Source organism: Centroberyx affinis, unplaced genomic scaffold, assembly GCF_046629955.1.
Source record: "Centroberyx affinis isolate AG114_WGS23_722 - 3 ecotype Tasmania unplaced genomic scaffold, CSIRO-AGI_Caff_v1 ptg008655l_1, whole genome shotgun sequence".
Taxonomy (NCBI): Eukaryota; Metazoa; Chordata; class Actinopteri; order Beryciformes; family Berycidae; genus Centroberyx; species Centroberyx affinis.
In genome coordinates this window covers 7,501-25,444 of record NW_027284274.1, presented here as the reverse complement: position 1 = coordinate 25,444, position 17,944 = coordinate 7,501, and the positions used below count along the sequence as shown (strand labels likewise).

The 17,944-nt window shown below is 38.8% G+C and overlaps 1 protein-coding gene across 1 annotated transcript in view; it reads left to right on the top strand.

Moving 5' to 3' along the window:
* Window positions 1-885: 885 nt before the first annotated feature.
* The window catches only part of LOC139640219 (chemokine-like protein TAFA-2), a gene marked incomplete at its 3' end in the record, with an annotated part of 20,445 nt that continues 3,386 nt past the window's right edge, over window positions 886-17,944 (top strand). The window contains exon 1 of the mRNA XM_071514397.1: window positions 886-988. Within this exon, the coding sequence (XP_071370498.1) occupies window positions 886-988 (103 nt within the window). The remainder of the gene's footprint in view (window positions 989-17,944) is intronic.

Below are 17,944 nucleotides of genomic sequence, written 5' to 3'. Positions count from 1 at the left end.
TCTTGGTCTAATGACTGTAAACCAGTGAGTCCATGTTGGAGCTGATTGGTCTCCTCTGTCTCACTCCAGTAGTATTGTTAGTTCTAGTGTTTCTCCACATTAAGACTACATTTCCCATCAGCCCCGTTGCCTCCTGCCCCCCCCCCCCCCCTCCCCCCTCCCTGAAGAGGATCAACATGTTGGAAGTGATTTCTCCATCTTCCTTTCCCTCCTTCCACCATCTGCTGCCAGAAACTCTTTCAGCTTTAGCTCCGTTTGCTCTGGAAGAACAGAACCTCTTCCTGTTTTGTGCCGAAAAGCGATCCAGCAGATTTCCCTCCAGATCCACCAGGTGGAGGAGAAACAATGGAGGATGCAGAGGAGAGGCTGAGAGAGGCTGTTTACAGTGATTATACTAAAGTCTCTAAACGTAGTGGCATTCCACACCGCAACGCTTCTGTGAGCTTAAACTCGATTACCGTAAAACTTCAATTAAACGCCGAGTCCCTTTTTTATTCATCAATAACACAAATGAAAAGTACAACCTCTTGCTGCCATAAACTTTTTTCGGCTTTCATCCTTTCTAAGGCAGGCTACCGGTATTTTGATACGGGTCTCTCTCTCTCTCTCTCTCTCTCTCTCTCTCTCTCTCTCTCTCTCTCTCTCTCTCTCTCTCTCTCTCTCTCTCTCTCTCTCAGTGCATGACGTTGGCCTAGATGTGCTGTCTCTCGGAGCGAGATCAAATGAATGATTCGTAATTGATATGTCGAGTTCAGTGTTTGAAGCAAATAAAAGCCCGGGCTATTAATCGAAGTGTTACGGTATGCTGGATAACGCTGCTGTAACGAGTGGAGTCCAGTAAAGACTCGGTTGCTCTTGGTAACGCTCCTCTCTCCTTGTGGCAGGATGAGTGAGCGATACACACAGATCGGAAGCAAAGGGGCTCTACTACTAATGGTGTTTCTGATCAGTCTGTGGGAGATGACCATACCAACAGAAGCTTCTAGAGGTGAGTCACACATGACTTGGACTCCAGTCACAGTTTGAATTGTTTGAGACTTGACTTGATGCATGAAGAGAAGACTTGAGACTTGACTTGGGTTCTGGTGACTTGGGACTCGACTCTGACTTGTACTCTGGTGACTTGAAAAGGTTTCTAAAGTCTTGACTTGAGATCTTGTGTTTGTGTAAATGACTTAGATTGAAAGTGATGAGATTTGTTCCAGCAGACGACTGAATTTAAATTCTGTTTTCTGAATTTGTATGGAATGATTGAATTTATTGAAGTTGAAACTGATTCTAGAAATCAAACTCATGATGCTCTTACCAAGTTTTTATCCTATTAAAACCATATTGCATTGAAAAGTCCTAGATATTTAGTTTTCTTTAAGATATTAAATTGATACTGGACTCTTGATTTGTTCTGACTTCTACTGTTCTACATTTAGACTTGAGACTTGACATTAATGACTTGGACTTGACTTGGTGATCTACATGTAGACTTGAGACTGTCTTTCTTGTGTTGTCATCCCCTGCTGCTGTGTGCATCGTTTTGTGAAATGAGGATCTAAATATTTTTCTGATTTCAGTTCAAAACAGTTTCCAAAGCTGTTTTAATATGAATTTTTACTTTACCATAATTTCATATTGTGAAAATGTGTTTCGCTTCATGGAATGATCTGGGTAACTTGCTGGTTGACAAGCATTAGAGTTTTGTCTCCTAGTAGATCAACTTGGTTCTACTGTTTTATTGGTTGTCCACACTGCAAGTGACTCGGTTGACGTGTCACTCTGTTCTGACAGTTTGTGGGCGGGGCCAGAGGCTCAGACTACTTCTATGCAGTGATCTACAAAGTTTTTGACCAAGAGAAATAAGCTATGTATTTATATAAATCATGTATTTTTCGCTGCTTTGGTCTTTCCTTTCATAACGTTACATTGTTTTTATGACAAAGCTAGATAGCAAATGCCAATTAGGTTGCAAGTAACAGAAAAAACTCAATAAAATGACTTCAGTTTCCCATCGACCCAACGATGGATGATAAACAGGTGAACTGAAGTCTCTAAATTGCCCTTAGGTGGTTCTGTGTATTACGGTATATGATGTATATGATGTAGTACAGTGGTTCTCAGTTAGTTAATACAAATACAAATAGAGAATGTAGAAGAAATGTAGACTCTTTTGGTCATAGTTATCTCTATCTACAATACAGACAGTCATGGAATTCTGGACAAAATCTTATCTAATGATAAAAATATTCTCAGATTTGGGTGAAAAGGGGGTCTGTGGGCCTAATTTGTACTACATCAGGGGTTCTTGATATGAAAAAGGTTGAGAATCACTATGATGATGTAGTATGTATATATGATGTAGTATGGTATATGACATGTACAGTATATGATGGTATGTAAAACCCCTTGAGAATTGACTGTGATAAAGGGCGATAGAAATAAACAAGACTAGACTTGACTGGATCAAACTGTTCTCCAAGCTTCGCTTTAGAGACTTTTGTTCCTGTCGTCTTTCATATTAAAGCTGCAGAGAACTGAAGCTTTGATCAGCTTCTCCTCCATGTTCAACTGTTGTTCATGAAGCTAAATCACATCAGTAGGGAGACAAGGAAGCGCTGAAATCTGATTGGCTGTTGATGGCCGATGCTGGTGAAAAATTGAGCTTGTTGAGCTTGTTGTTGTGTCTGGTGACTGTAGCTGCACCATGCAGCATGCTTTTTGGTTTTTACCTCGGTCATGTTTTTGTCCGTCTGTCCGTCCGTCTGTCAGCAGGATATATCAAACAGTTGGACACGGATTTGCACAAAACTTGGTATGAAGGTTGGTTATGGGCCAAGGAAGAACTGATTAACTTTTCATGATGATTGGCACAAAAGGGGGCGTGGTGGTGGGCGTGGCTTATCACCAAAAGGTGCAGAACTTCCTTGCAGGGTGTCAGACATGGAGCACGTCTGTCTCTACTGAGCAGCTTCTAGTTTCTAGTTTTGTTTTGTTCTGACGTTGTCGACCATCGAGGACGACGTCAGGAACAAGTGTTTAAGTTGCTTTTACGTGCTCTCCTCTGGGTTCTACTGCTGTTTGTACCCAATCAATCAATCAATCAATCAATCAATGGGTGATCATTCTCAGTGTGAACACACATTAAAGTAAGACTAGTCTGCAGCAGATGCAGGAGCGATGCAGGATGTTTGTAGTGAAGCTCGTCTCGTCTGAAGTGTCACAGTGTTTCTCAGCTGGAGCCGCTTCGTCTCCCCGCCTCATTAACTGTGTTGTCCGATCGTCACCGGCAAACCCACCGAGATCAATTATGGCAACTCAGCAACATTACAAGTGTTGGGCAACCCACACGTTTCATCAGCGGGAGCCCCGCTGACAATACACAGCCTCGGGTAATTGGGGCCGCGCCGCGGCGGACGGGACGTCCATTTGCAGACATGATAGAAACGTAAACCTCTCTTCGTTTTGTCGACCAATTAGACGAGAGTTTGCCGGTTTCCGCGTGCGCGGCTTTTGATTGGCAGCGATCCTCACTCGAGGCGCTCATCATTTCAGCGGGAACTGGATCCGAATAATCTCACACGCATTCAATTTCTCTCTGATAGCCGCAGCAGCCCCCTAATTTCCCCCGGGTGTTATTTCGGTTGCTGTAAACCTGTTATCATTCAGGGGATGAAATGAAGCCAGAACACGTCCAAAATAGAGAAACTGTAATTCTTCCCAGAGAATAACAACAAAACTAAGCCCACACCCTGGAAAAAGCGGGAGTATATTTGGTTCATTTCAGCGAGGAGACAAATTGATTTTCTGATGCACAGATGAGCTTTCACTTCTTTAAATTACTGCTTTCTATGAGCGGAGACGGGATCGTTCTGAACCAGCAGACGGGATCGTTCTGAACCAGCAGACGCTCTCTGCTCTCTGACAGCAGGTTGATCCTGTCGCCTCGCTTTATTTTATTTTGAGATTCGTAAGAAGAGATTTGTCTTTGCTGTGTTGTCAGTCAGAGACTCTGCAGGCTGAAGAGTCTCCGTCCTGCTGCTGTTCACTGAGCCGATGTTTACCACAAACACTTAAAACGCCTCAGCTCGCCTAAAATCTGACATGTTTACATCACATTTCCTGCAATTCTACACAAGAGATAGATAGATAGAAACTTTATTAATCCCAGAGGGAAATTCAAATTGTTTCAGCAGCAAGACAAGACACACAGGACAAAGCACAAATCCAAATATGTAAGAAAAATTAGAAGAATAAAGAATAAATACATATACAAAAAATAAACTATGTATGTTTTTTGTATCTGTATTTATTCTTTATACTCTGTGACAATACTGTGTGACTGTAATGACTTTTGGATTCACTTTTGAACTTTTAATCAGTCTGATTCTTCTGAATTACGTCATTTAGATTAAGATTAAGATTTGCACCGTCCACAGCTCGCTGAATAAAGTTTTGCTTTCTTAAATGAAATTCACAGAGCCTTATTTGATGTCCAGGTTTAGTATTTTTAGGTGTGTAATAATAATAACTTTATTTTTATATCACCATTCATGCATACAATACAACTCAAAGTGCTTTACGTAGAATAAATTCCATTAATTACAAATTACAATTACAACAGCAAAAATTTTGAGCAAAATCAAAAATACAAGCAAAGCAAGACAGAAACTGAAACAGTAATTTGTCTCGTAAAATGACATTAAAAAGAAAGAAAGACATAAAATAGTTAAGGATAATAATAAAACAGAAAAGGGAGTCAAAGTGCTTTACAGAAGCTTTATCTGTGATTTCTGATGTTGAAAAATTGTTTGAAGGTACAAACAATAAAAAAGAAGAAAAACAGTGCGAAGGCTGAAAGGCAAAGTTAATTAAAATCTGAGTCAAGGCGCTCAGATGCAGGCAGAGCGTTCAGTTTTCTGTTTTCAGTGTTTTCAGCGTTGACCTTTGACCTCAGATCTGATGTCATCTCCCATAAATGGTTCCTGGTTCGTGTTCTTTCATTATAAACATTGAAGATTGTTCTTTCTGCACTTTGTAATAAAACGTACTTATATGTTGCAGAGAAAGGAAAACTCTGCCTCAGAGCGCAGGAACAACCATCAACATCAAGTAAACATCAAGCTCTCTGAAACCAAGAGATCCAAGCTTTAGTTTTTTGTGACACCTTGAGTTCTGTCCAGTCATGTTTTCATCCGCAGCTAAGAAAGATCTAAAAAAAAAAAACTCCAACTCACTCAAAACAAAGCCGCCAGATTAGCTCTGCATTGTTTCAAATGCACAGAAATCTCTCATGGCTTCCTGTAGAGAACAGATTACAATCCAGTCTTCTGATCTTCTTCAGGAATGTCTTAAAGGACAAGAAAACCAAAGTATTTTTATGACCGAGTAGTGAACATCAGAAGCGAACACAACTATCTGACCAGACAGGCCAGTTCAGGATATCTCTAACCACCTAGACCGAGGACAAATCTCCTGAAATCTGCTGTAGTCTACAGAGCCTTTACAGGATGGAACACTTCACCAAATCACCTTATTAAAACAAATACCAGAGCCAAGAAAAGAAAACAATAAAAGAGAACTTAATACAATTAACTGTAGGAACGAAACATGACTCATCTTGCTTGCTGATTTTTTTATTTTTTTTGTAGTGTCTAATGATTTGATGATGGATCTTTGTAAGTAATGTGTTGTCTGAATGTATATAATGTATATAATTGTTTGTTAAAACGTGTAGGAAGACTAGCTGACAAACAAACATCTGAGACTCTGCATCGTCCGCTTTTAAACACAATCAATGCACATGCTCAGTATTTTGCTATTATACTGTTTATAGTTTTCATTTCTGATTTGTGGCTCTGGCTGAAGGGACTGCGCTACATCTTAAAGGGAAGGTCGACCCAGTTAAAAATGATCATTTTCATTTTCATCCACCGAGATTTGAGCGTTCCTGACATTCAGCACTCTGATGAAGGTCCATCCGCTGAAAGCTTCTCTGAATAAATAAATAATAAATAATCCTTTTGCCTCTGACAGAAGTGTGCAGATGGCAGACTTCTCCTTCTACTGTTCTGCCTCAGTTTCTAGCGTTTGTCATTTTTGGGCGTGCAGTTGATTTTGTTTCATTGTTCTAGAAGTTTTTGTTGTAAACGTTCACTTACAGTGAAGAGCAGTGTGACAAAGACAAATCTCTTCTTGCAAATCTCCAAAGAAAAAAAAACGAGGCAAAATCATAATCAACACAACTTTTAAAGAGCAGAGAATGACGTTTGATGGTTAAAAAATGATCCTGCTGAGAGAGAGACAGAGAGAGAGAGAGAGAGAGAGAGAGAGACACAGAGAGAGAGAGAGACAGAGAAAGAGACAGACAGAGAGAGAGAGAAAGAGGGAGACAGAGAGAGACAGACAGAGAGAGAGAGAGAGAGAGAGAGAGGGAGACAGAGAGAGAGAGAGAGAGAGACAGAGAGAGGGAGACAGAAAGAGACAGACACACAGAGAGAGAGACTCAGAGAGAGAGAGAGACAGAGAGAGACAGACAGACACACAGAGAGAGAGAGACAGACAGACAGAGAGACACAGAGACAGAGAGACAGAGAGAGAGAGAGAGAGAGAGAGAGAGAGAGAGAAAGAGAGAGACCCAAACCTTTTACTGGCTGTCCCAGTAAAATACTCAAAAAAGTACAAGTGCCCCCCAAAAAAGCGAGTGAATTACAGTAATGTGAGTAAATGTAATTAGTTACTTCCACTCTTGTGAATGAGTCAGCAGAGAGAAAAGCTTCTCTGACGAGTCGTTTCAGAGGAAAGACTCGGCTCTTTGGTTAAAAGCGTTTTTCTGAATGGAGACATTACATCTGCAGCCTGATACTGAGCATGAAGAGAGAGGAGCCACACTGTGCTGAGGAGCTGCCAGGCTCCGTTCACACTGCACGACTTCAGGATCACTTCTCAATTTAGATATGATAAGATATGATAAGATATGATAAGATAGCACTTTATTGATCCCCTTGGGGAAATTCAGGTGCCACAGCAGCAATTACAGGAAGGTAATAAAAGAAAAGAGGTAATAAAATTGAAATAAAAGTAAAGTACATAATATAAAACTATTGCGACAGTGCAAATAAATGCAAATAATAAATGCAGATTCAGATGAGTCCAGGGAGATATTCCAGAGGAAAGTAATATCCGTGTGCAACACAGTCAAGAGTTTTAGTTCCTGCTCATATCTGACTTTTTTTGGACGACTGTTCATATCTGTATTAGGATGAAACTCATATCTGAAACCAATATGAACTGACATGTTGGAAAGACGCAGAATAAGAATAACAGAAGACATCATATTTTGTCTCCAGTGTATTCCAGTTACAGTGTTTTCCCTTTTGAGTTTTGACTGAACTGAACCAATCAAGTCGTCTGTTTCTTTCTCTCTGTTGTTTCTCGTCGTTGAATGATGGAAGTTTCCATGGCAACGCTCAAGTTCAAGTTTATTTATATATAAAAAAAACAAAACAAGTTTGACCCTGAGTGCTTTACAGAAATTGGTTATAAGAGACAAGAATAAAAGTGCAAAGAATGAAGCAAGTCAAGAATAAAAACACATAAGAGAAAGAGAGACAAAATGCTGACAGATTCTGATTTGAGGGTTCAAACTCAAATTAGGTTGCAGGTCTCAGGATCTGATTTTGTTGCTCATGTTGGGGTCCAGATCGCAAAAAAAAAAAAAATGCGTCTCCATGCAGCTTTTTGTCTCTTCACACTGATTATAAAAACATCAGATCTGAGTCTCAAAAACAGAATGTCTTTTGAACTGGATCACTATAGAAAATGCAGCCGCCAAAAGCTCCATTTTATTGAATGTTGAATGTTGGTGGATGATGAACACAGAACTCAGGAGTGAGACTGAAGAAGAAATTTAAAGAACAGAACAATCGGAACAGAGGGGTCGTTAATATTAATGAGCCTTAAAGACACGGAGACAGAAACGGCCTGTTCTTGGTAAGGCTCAGAGAGATGCTGGGAAATGAACGTGGAGAAATGGATTGAGAGTGTTTTTGGTTCATGACACCACACACACAGCTTTGAATGGACAGAAAGACACAAAATTTAACTCTGGACAGTGGAGAATATGGACCTTTAACATTTTGAACTGGGTGAACCGCCCCTTTAATGACATGGAAAACTTCAGAATGACACTCCAGTTTCAAAGGATTTCTCTCAGCTTGGTGCTTGAGGTGCTTCAGGTCAGGAGTCTTGATCTGGATCAGCTGTGATCTTTTTCACTTCACTGCCTTTTAACTCTGTATCTCCGCCACCGTCAACCTTTGTAAATTTTACATGTGACGTCTCTGATCCACTTATCTGTCTTACAGTGAGTTGCAACAGCAGAATGAGCTTCAGTTTCTAGATCACCGACATCACAAGCAAGCAGGAGGGAGGAGTGTGAGGGTCAGAGCAGAGACTCACTGATATACTGCAGTCTGTCAGTATAGGTCTGATATCAGCTTTAATTAAAATTCTTTATGGTCCAAATCTGACCTTCTCATGGCTGTCTAAAGCAGGAGGAATCACAATCACAGGGCATCACAAGGCAGATTCAGGTCAGGCAGTCAGTCAGTCATGAGATGATTCGCTTCATGAGACGGCCTCTAGAGGGCGTCTTTGGCTCCGAGAGACGCAGTGTTTCCCATACAGAGGCACAGAATCAAAACTAGTCCATGTATAGAAACTGATCTGAATCAGTGTGACATCACATCATGTTTGTCATGTGGAGACACACAGACCAGCAGCGTTTTACTCAATCCACTGAAAACTAAAGTGAATCTTAAAGGATCAGGCCGGTGTTTTTTAATGCATTTCTTACCGTCAACAAATCCTATGAAAATAACAAAATCAGCAATGAATTTGTTTTGCTAACAAGTCTGGTCCATGTATCCGGGTCCCAGTGCAGCCATGTCCCAGCAGCCATAGAACTCCATTGTATTAAAAAACGATTAAAAACCCGTCACAGAGCCATGCTGCTGCTCTGCAGCATATTTCATCATCACCATGCACCGGGCCGGACCACTTTTTCCTCAAACAACTTAATAAGCCGGCTGTAAACACGTTTTCCATCTCAGGAAAGTAGTTCCGTAGCACAGAAAATAGTCCCCGGCGTAATGAAGAATTTGTTCCCGTTTGAATTTGATTTGGTAATAACTACAACAGCCTGACTTTTCATGGTAACAGTTAGAGATTTTTAAAATGTAAACTATGTCTTTGTGAGCTGAATTTAAAGGTTTTTAGCTTACAGTTGGAGCCAATGACTTCCGGGTTGAAGGCTAAAAACGGAACGTGGGAAGTCAGAAAGTAACGGGAGTAGAGCAAACACGTTGTTGATTTTATTATTTTCATGGGATTTGTTGACGATAAGAAACACCGGCCTTATCCTTAAACATTTCACTCTCCACACTCTCCTGTGTTAGTAACAGGATGGAAACAGTAACTTGATGACTCGTCTTTTGCTGCCATACAAACTGTAACTTTAGGTATTACCTTATGATATATAACTAACTTTAGTGGGATTAGGTCATTTAGCTGATAACCGTGTTGCAGTGCTTCAGTGCATAGAACTGAATTGAACTGAATTGAACACACGCCGTGGGTCAGTACAGGATCTGTGCTTGTTGTTTGTTTAGACATCATGGGATCAGAGTGGAAAATCAATTCTGGTAAATTTAGGCTGTGGTTGGTAAATTCTCCTGCTCTACCAGCAACATTAGCCAAAATTCTGGAGGTTCTCTTCTAAAGCAATTTGACTATTAAATAATGAACGTGACTAAACTTTGGAATTTGGGCTGGAAAACTGTCCTGCCATGAGACCAAGAGAGAGAAACCACATGGAATCTGTTTTTCCAGCCTTGAAAAGATAAACTTCTGTGCTGCAAAGGGTTAAAAGGCAATATCAGTATCAGTCCAATATTATTGTTACTGCCAATATTTATGTGTATAATTGTGGAATTGGCATTTTTGTGATTTTTTTCTAGGAGTTTGTCAGTTAATACAACAGTCACATTAGCAACAGAATAAAACTAACACGGTCTTTTCTTTAAAATCCACTTAATGGTCTTAAGATCGGCCTGTAAAAAAGCTGAACCTGTTTTGCAGCTGCAGTTGTACAAAGATTCTTACAAAAATGCATATCGGTATCAGCCTAAAAAAAAAAAACAGATCGGTGCCTCCCAGTATTCCTGGTATCCCTGTGACCCGAGAATGATTATGTAACAGGAAAGTGCTGGGAAAAGAAATAATAGAAATCAGAGTCAGGAGATTTCAAGATAAGATCGGTCCGGAGCGAGAGGAGGAGGAGGAGGGTCTGGCAGAGAGGATTCAGGGAAGAGAGACGACTTCTTCCCAAAAATGTCTCTTTTCCTGGTTACTGACACCAGCTGAGATGTTTAACGCTTTCTTGGCTTTTCCATAGAGCCTCTCTGACTCTGAGTCCCTCATGTTTTCATAAATATGTCTTCAATATATTTGTCTTGTCATATAAATGTCCTGAAATGCCAGTGGGTTGGGAGTTGGGGCAGATAGTGAGAGCTGAAACCCAGAAATCTCATCACCTGCCAGCCTATAAACTAATGGCAGATATTATGGTCATTTTGTTAACACAGAAGCCCATTGAGGACAATATTCATACATTTGATTTACTCCGTTTTCCCGTGATACTGAGATAATTTTCTTTGTTTTCTAGAGATATTGAGTTATTTATGTAATTATCTCCAGATAACACATTTTGTTTTCCTGAGATAAACAGAATTTCCCAATTATCCGGAGATAACAAACTAATGGGTATAGAGTAATTATCTCATTATCGAGAAAGTGAAATGTTGTTTTCCTGAGATAATTAATATATTTTTATTGTTTCCTCGTGATGCTGCTGACTGGCTGAAGCCCTGAACACTAACAGATCTGCCGACTGCAACATTTTGGTTTTGAATAATCTGCTTTCCTTTAAGATGTTGGTTCCAAGCAGAAAATTATCTCATTATCTCCAGAAAACAATTGTTGTTATCCTGATATCTCAAGATAATATTCCTCATTATCTTGGGAAAACCAAAATGTATCTCGAGATAATGAGAAAGTTATGTAAAGGAAATTAACTTAATACGAATACATGTACTCAACGGGCTTCCGTACGTTAAAACCACACTAAATGCCTCTTTAAACTGAGGCAAAATATCTAAAAACTGCCAAACCAGTTGATCGTTCCCTGTGTTCCTGTTGAGGTCAGAGTTCAGAGGTCAGAATGAGGAGGGAGAGATCATCAAAGCACACTGAACTTGTTTTTCATCTGACTGTACTTTGCAGCTTATATGACAAACTTGCAGCTTGGAGATGTGAAGCGTCAGCAGCAACAGAAAGCTGTATCACATTTTCTTTAAAGCGGCAGAAAAGACGTTTCATGTTCTGCTTTCTGCGTCTTACAGCTGGAGATCAGTTAGCGTTGATGTTGTGTCCATACATCTGAATAATTGTCTGCTTCTAGTTAAATCACCGGCTTCCTTTGCAGTCGTTGTATCACCTGTGTTGTCCTGAAACACTGCAGGACTCCTGTCACTGAAAACTCACAGAAAAACAGCTGATTCAGTCGATCTTCTGAACCGAAGCTTGTTCTGACTCGGCGTGTCGAGGAGGCTTGATGTTTTCAGGCAGCGCTGCTTTTCTTGGCAACGTGATTGATGCTCCGGCTCATTGGATGTGGATTTTGAGAAGTCTTCCAGTGTGCGTCTTCATTTTCAAACAGTCTGTTGACAAATCGAAATGTCATCAAACCGTAAACATCATCTGTGAGCAGGGCCGGATCTGAGCTGCTGGAGGCCCTGGGCAAAGCTTTCTGTGGAGGCCAAACCTGCCCACCGTCAAGCAGTAAAGACTGAGGAAAAATGTTTAAAGGACTGTATGTTTGTTACTGAATGAATGAATGAATGAATGACTATTTTATTTTCGTGTCTGGTCATTTATAATTAACTAACAACAAACCAAACATTCCTGCATGTTAACCCACCATTATCTAACAGCACAATACATAGATATCATCCAAACATAAATATAAACATAAACAAAAACATAAACATCATCCAAACATAAACATAAACCTCCCACAAATAACGCTCCAGGAGATATCCCACAATGGAAAAACAGCAAATATACAAACATACAAACACAGCCCCTAAGCACAAGACACAAATCCAAACAGGACAAAATCTGCATCTGCATCCATTAGTGCCAAACACTGTATATTTGATGCAGTTCATAAACCAGTATAGTTTGCAATCCATATAGAACAGAGTATGAGGAATTTATCTATCATATGTTACTTTTCTCCTCCTATCCCATGCTTTAGAGAGATATTCAGAGAATGCAAAAACATTATCAAAAAGGTATTCAATTAAAGCTCCATTCTCAATACCTATCAAATCTAAATCAGGAACATGAACTTTTTTGTCGTAAATCATAATATAAAGGACAGTATATAGGATGAAATGAGATACAGCACATGAATATCAAAATAAAATGTAATAAATACAAAGGTGAATGTGTCTCTCTCCATTTGGACATGAGCTAAAAATAAAAGACTTTCAAGGGTCCTCAGTCAATAAGATCCATCTCCTGCTGGGGGTGGGGCTTCTCTGCATCAGTGCTTTTGATTGGTTTTATGATCACTGGCATGTAATACAGTATATCCAATAAGAGTAGAAAAAATACATTAAAGGATGCTTGAGGCATTTGCCTGTTCAACCAATAGGGAGAACCGGCTGTGACTGAGGATGTTCTACAGAAGGATTCTGGTGTTTGTAGAGTTTAAACTGCAGGTTAGTGTTGGTGAGGCTTGATGTTAAGCAGAGCTGTTAGCAAGGTACGGTTTGTCAAGCAGCAAGTTGTCTGTTGGCTGTTGTGTTTCAGCCATTTTGCAGTTGGCCTATGAGTCAGCTAGCTTAGCAAAACAAAGTAAAACATTATTTGCCGACACAAAACTTAATGCATCGTAGTGCATAGTCCAGCTACTTAGATTTGTATCTAAACTGTGTTTTGTGTAAGTAAGCAATGTTTGACTTTATTTTGTTGAGCTAACAAACTCATGGGCTAAAGATTCAGGGCTCAAAGAGTCAGAGCTGCTCTGGAGGCGGAAATAATCTGATTGGTTGAGTTAAACCTCAGTGGGCGGAGCCAAAGAACCACAGTTTTTCTGGTTAAGTAACATTAGACTGAAGCTCAGTGAAAAAGACAAGAGGTAAGAGAGGAGGAAGCTAATATTATGAAGCCTAGCGCTCTGCTGCTAACTGAACAAATACAATCTATCATACTAAGTTATCTAGGTTAGTTTCAAACTAGCCATACTAGCCTATAGCTAGCTAGGTAAGATAGTTAGCTAGCTGCTGACCTTCAACATCATGATGCCATGGTCATGAAGGAATGAAAAAAGAAGTCATTGCTGTTTATATTTTTATGTATATTTTGACCAGAGTTCCTTCTTTCCCGTTCAAGTTTACCAGCTAACTTGCGCTCTAAAAATCTGTGGTTCTTTGGCTCCGCCCACTGAGGTTTAACTCAACCAATCAGATTATCTCTGTCTGCAGCTCTGAGAATTTTAACTAAAACTAAAATCTGTGATCTGCCTGGTAGTCTCTCTTTTATACATCAGTAATTCTTGCTGATATATCAGAAAATTGTATAAATCAACTGATATTAATACAGAAAATACAAACATAATTTCGTATAAGTAATCAGTAAAGGATTACAAGTTTCTGTATTCAATAATCCCTCACTGATTAGTTTTCCTCGACAATTATTACATTTTCTTAAACATTTTCTTCTGCCTGTGTTTTTCTCTCGTCTCTAAGTGTCCTGACTCCTCTGTCTGGAGGCCGGTCAGTGTTTACAGGGAAGTTGTCAGTTGCCATTTTATTTCTAAAGCTTCTTTCACATGAAGCCTGGAACATTTACACTGTGTGCCAAGATCTTGTATATCTAAGTCTGATAAATCTTGACCCTAACTGCAGGCAATTAGACTGTTTTTACATCCTGTGATATCTTCAATTTATTCAACACTTGTACTGCCAAGGGCTATGCATTCTCTCTCTCTCTCTCTCTCTCTCTCTCTGTGTGTGTGTGTGTGTGTGTGTGTGTGTGTGTATTGTTTGTCTTATTTCCACATATCAGCGACTTTATACAGAGCTGATACAAGAGCAAATTTGGTGAGAGAGCAACCAAAGCAGAAAACAAAACATCTAAAATATTAAATATAACAAGTACTACATAGAAATAATAATATTGTATTTTTTGTTTTCTTGCTTGTTCCTGGCAGCGTCTCTAAATGATCGTCTGCCCTGGTTTGACTGCAGGCGAAGCAAAATGCCTCGGGGTTCTGGTTGTTAATTAGTTTTTGGTTAAGTCTTTCAGAAATACAAATTATTTTTTCCTCTCCTCTTCCTCTTTTCATTTGAAACCGTACAGTCGAATCACATTCAACTCACAAATTCACCTGGATGTTTTCCAGCCTCAACCATTATGCACACAAAGCAACATATCCATCTGAACAAGTCATTTGGTCTCTCATATGGTTGTAAAATCTTAGTTTTCTTAAAGCAAGTGAAGGATTCTGCCGCTGGATGTGAGATAGTTCCTCTGCTTTCCAATGCAGTTTCATTTGTCTCAGGATTTCTGGCTTTCTGGAAACAAATAAAGTGTCAGGATCCCCAAAACGAGGCAGAATGAGGTGGATCACTTCACTGGTTTCGGAAAAACTGATTCAAGAAAATTCACAGAACAAGTTTATTTGCATCAAAAACAAATTAACTTATCCTGCTGCCAGTGACAGATTTGTTTCACTTTTTTTTGAAGAATTTAAGGCTCAACACCAGATCAAATGACTTCTCAGGATGGACTGAACTGTACTGAAAAGCTGATAAAGAGGGAGAAGACTCTTCACAGCCTGAAGGTTTCTGACATGTGGCTTGGAAAACAGCTGCAGTTACTGATGAGACGACAAGGATCTGGAAGATAAATGCAAAAACCAACACAGTCTCATAACATTTATTTAAATGAGCAGATTGTGTTGCTGCACTGCAAAAATCATCCAAGTTAACGAGTCCTTTACTCTCATATTCAGCCTTCAAATCTTCTTTTTCCTAAACCAAGAGAAACATTCTGCAGTGAGCTGCAGTGCACGTGTGCTACCTGGAGATTTAACTGAGACATGATGATATAAACAAACAGCCACACAGCAGCAGCTCTTTTCTAAAGCTTGTTTTCATGTTTGGACCGAGCAGCAGCTTTTCCTTTTTTTAAACTAGCTCTTCTCCTCCCTCGCTGTTTAAAAGCGGCGCTCTCCTCCTCCCATCGCTGAAAACATTCTCATAATGGCAGAATCGAAAAAGCGAGCGAGTAAACTTGTTCAACCAGTAAACTTGTTAAACTATTAAACTTTTTAAACTAGTAACTGTTAAACTAGTAAACTTGTTAAACTAGTAACTGTAAAACTATTACACTCGTTAAACTAGTAAACTTGTTCAACTAGTAAACTTGTTCAACCAGTAAACTCGTTAAACTAGTAAACTGTTAAACTAGTAAACTTGTTAAAGTAGTAAACTGTTAAACTAGTAAACTTGTTAAACCAGTAAACTTGTGAAAACTAGTAAACTTGTTAAACTAGTAAACTTGTTCAACCAGTAAACTCGTTAAACTAGTAAACTGTTAAACTAGTAACTGTTAATCTAGTAAATTGTTAAAATAGTAAACTGTTAAACTAGTAAACTGTTAACCTAGTAAATTGTTAAAATAGTAAACTTGTTAAACGAGTAACTGTTAATCTAGTAAATTGTTAAAATAGTAAACTGTTAAACTAGTAAACTGTTAACCTAGTAAATTGTTAAAATAGTAAACTTGTTAAACTAGTAACTGTTAATCTAGTAAATTGTTAAAATAGTAAACTGTTAAACTAGTAAACTGTTAACCTAGTAAATTGTTAAAATAGTAAACTTGTTAAACGAGTAACTGTTAATCTAGTAAATTGTTAAAATAGTAAACTGTTAAACTAGTAAACTGTTAACCTAGTAAATTGTTAAACTAGTAAACTCGTTAAACTAGTAACTGTTAATCTAGTAAATTGTTAAACTAGTAAATTGTTAAACTAGTAACTGTTAATCTAGTAAATTGTTAAACTAGTAAATTGTTAAAATAGTAAACTGTTAAACTAGTAAACTGTTAATCTAGTAAATTGTTAATCTAGTAAACTGTTAATCTAGTAAACTTGTTAAACTAGTAAACTCGTTAAACTAGTAACTGTTAATCTAGTAAATTGTTAAACTAGTAAACTTGTTAAACTAGTAACTGTTAATCTAGTAAATTGTTAAACTAGTAAATTGTTAAAATAGTAAACTGTTAAACTAGTAAACTGTTAATCTAGTAAATTGTTAATCTAGTAAACTGTTAATCTAGTAAACTTGCTACCTGCCTCTTCACTTGTCATTGTGGGTCATGTGACCTTCAGCAGGAGAAAGATCTGTCAAAGTGAGACTGGTAATGGCCGTCATTTTGCTGTGGGTACGATTAGCTTAGCTGTTAGCATTTATGCACGGTTTGTCCTTAGGGGCCTCCGTAGTGTAGTAGCTTTGCTGTGCGTTTATTGACAAGTGTGTTGCAGTTTCTGTCGCCATCTAGTGGTCGACAAATCGCTTAGTGCAGCTTTAAATGAATAAAAACTTGAGTTGGCAATTGTAAAGTTTCATTCTGCAAAACATCTTTTTGCTCAGACAGCTTTTTCTCGCTACCTGATCACTTGAAATCTGCTACAAACTTCACCACTTTTAAGAGAATTACCAAATCCTCCTGGTTCATTCAGCAACAAACTTGTACTCATGTCTAGTTTTCTGTAGTCATGTTACTACTAAATGTGTGTTTTATGGTATCTTGTGGTACTCAGTTTACCTTTTTTTTCCCTCCTTCCTCCTTTCTTACCTTTTTTTTTTTTACCTTGTGCTTTATTGTATCTTGCTGTACTCGGTTTACCTTCTTTTTACCTCACTGTTTTAATCTCTTATTTTCACAAAAGCCCTTCTAGGGACGGGTGTTACAAATTAGCATCTATTAGCAAACTATAATACTTGCATCGGATAGCTGTTCTCAGTTTGTCTATGTATATTGTATCTGTCCCTATTAAATAAACCATAAATAATAAATATATAAATAAATAATTGAACCTCCACACTCTTACTTTCCTACTTCCTTACAAACTGCTTGCTGTTTCCAGTGGCGTCTCCCCTCCTGCTGGGAAACATTCCTCTCTCTTCTCTTACTTACACCTTAAACACTGTAATCATCGCCCTCATTTCACAAACTTTCTCCAGCAGAAACTTTCCAACAATGGACTCCTGCAGACTGAAATGCTTTTCTGTGTTCGTTGGCAGGAGAATCTCTCTCTCTCTCTCTCTCTCTCTCCCTCTCTCTTTCTCTCTCTCAGTGTGAAGCAGCATTGTCCTTTGCACATATTACACAGGAAGCACTTCTCTTTACATACATCTAAGCGGCTCGGCACCCATCCGTCTTTCATTTCTGTCTTGTTCTGGGCGGAGTAGAGTCAGCTCCCTGCTTTATTCTGATGGATGAGGAAGAGAGAGAGAGAGAGGGAGAGAGAGAGAGAGAGAGAGAGAGAGAGAGAGAGAGAGAGAGAGAGAGAGAGAGAGAGGAGGAACTCCATCACAAGTCAAGTGTAGAATCAAAATGGAGTTTCCCCCTCCTTTTAGTTTTGACTTTTTGTCCTTTTCTATTTTCTATACTATTTTCCACATTTTAGAATAATAGTAAAGACATTGAAACTATGAAATAACACAAATGTAATTATGCAGTGACTAAACAAGTGTTAAACAAATCAAATTGCTTAAAGGTTAAATGTAATATTTCTGTTTTCCTGAAGCATAATGAG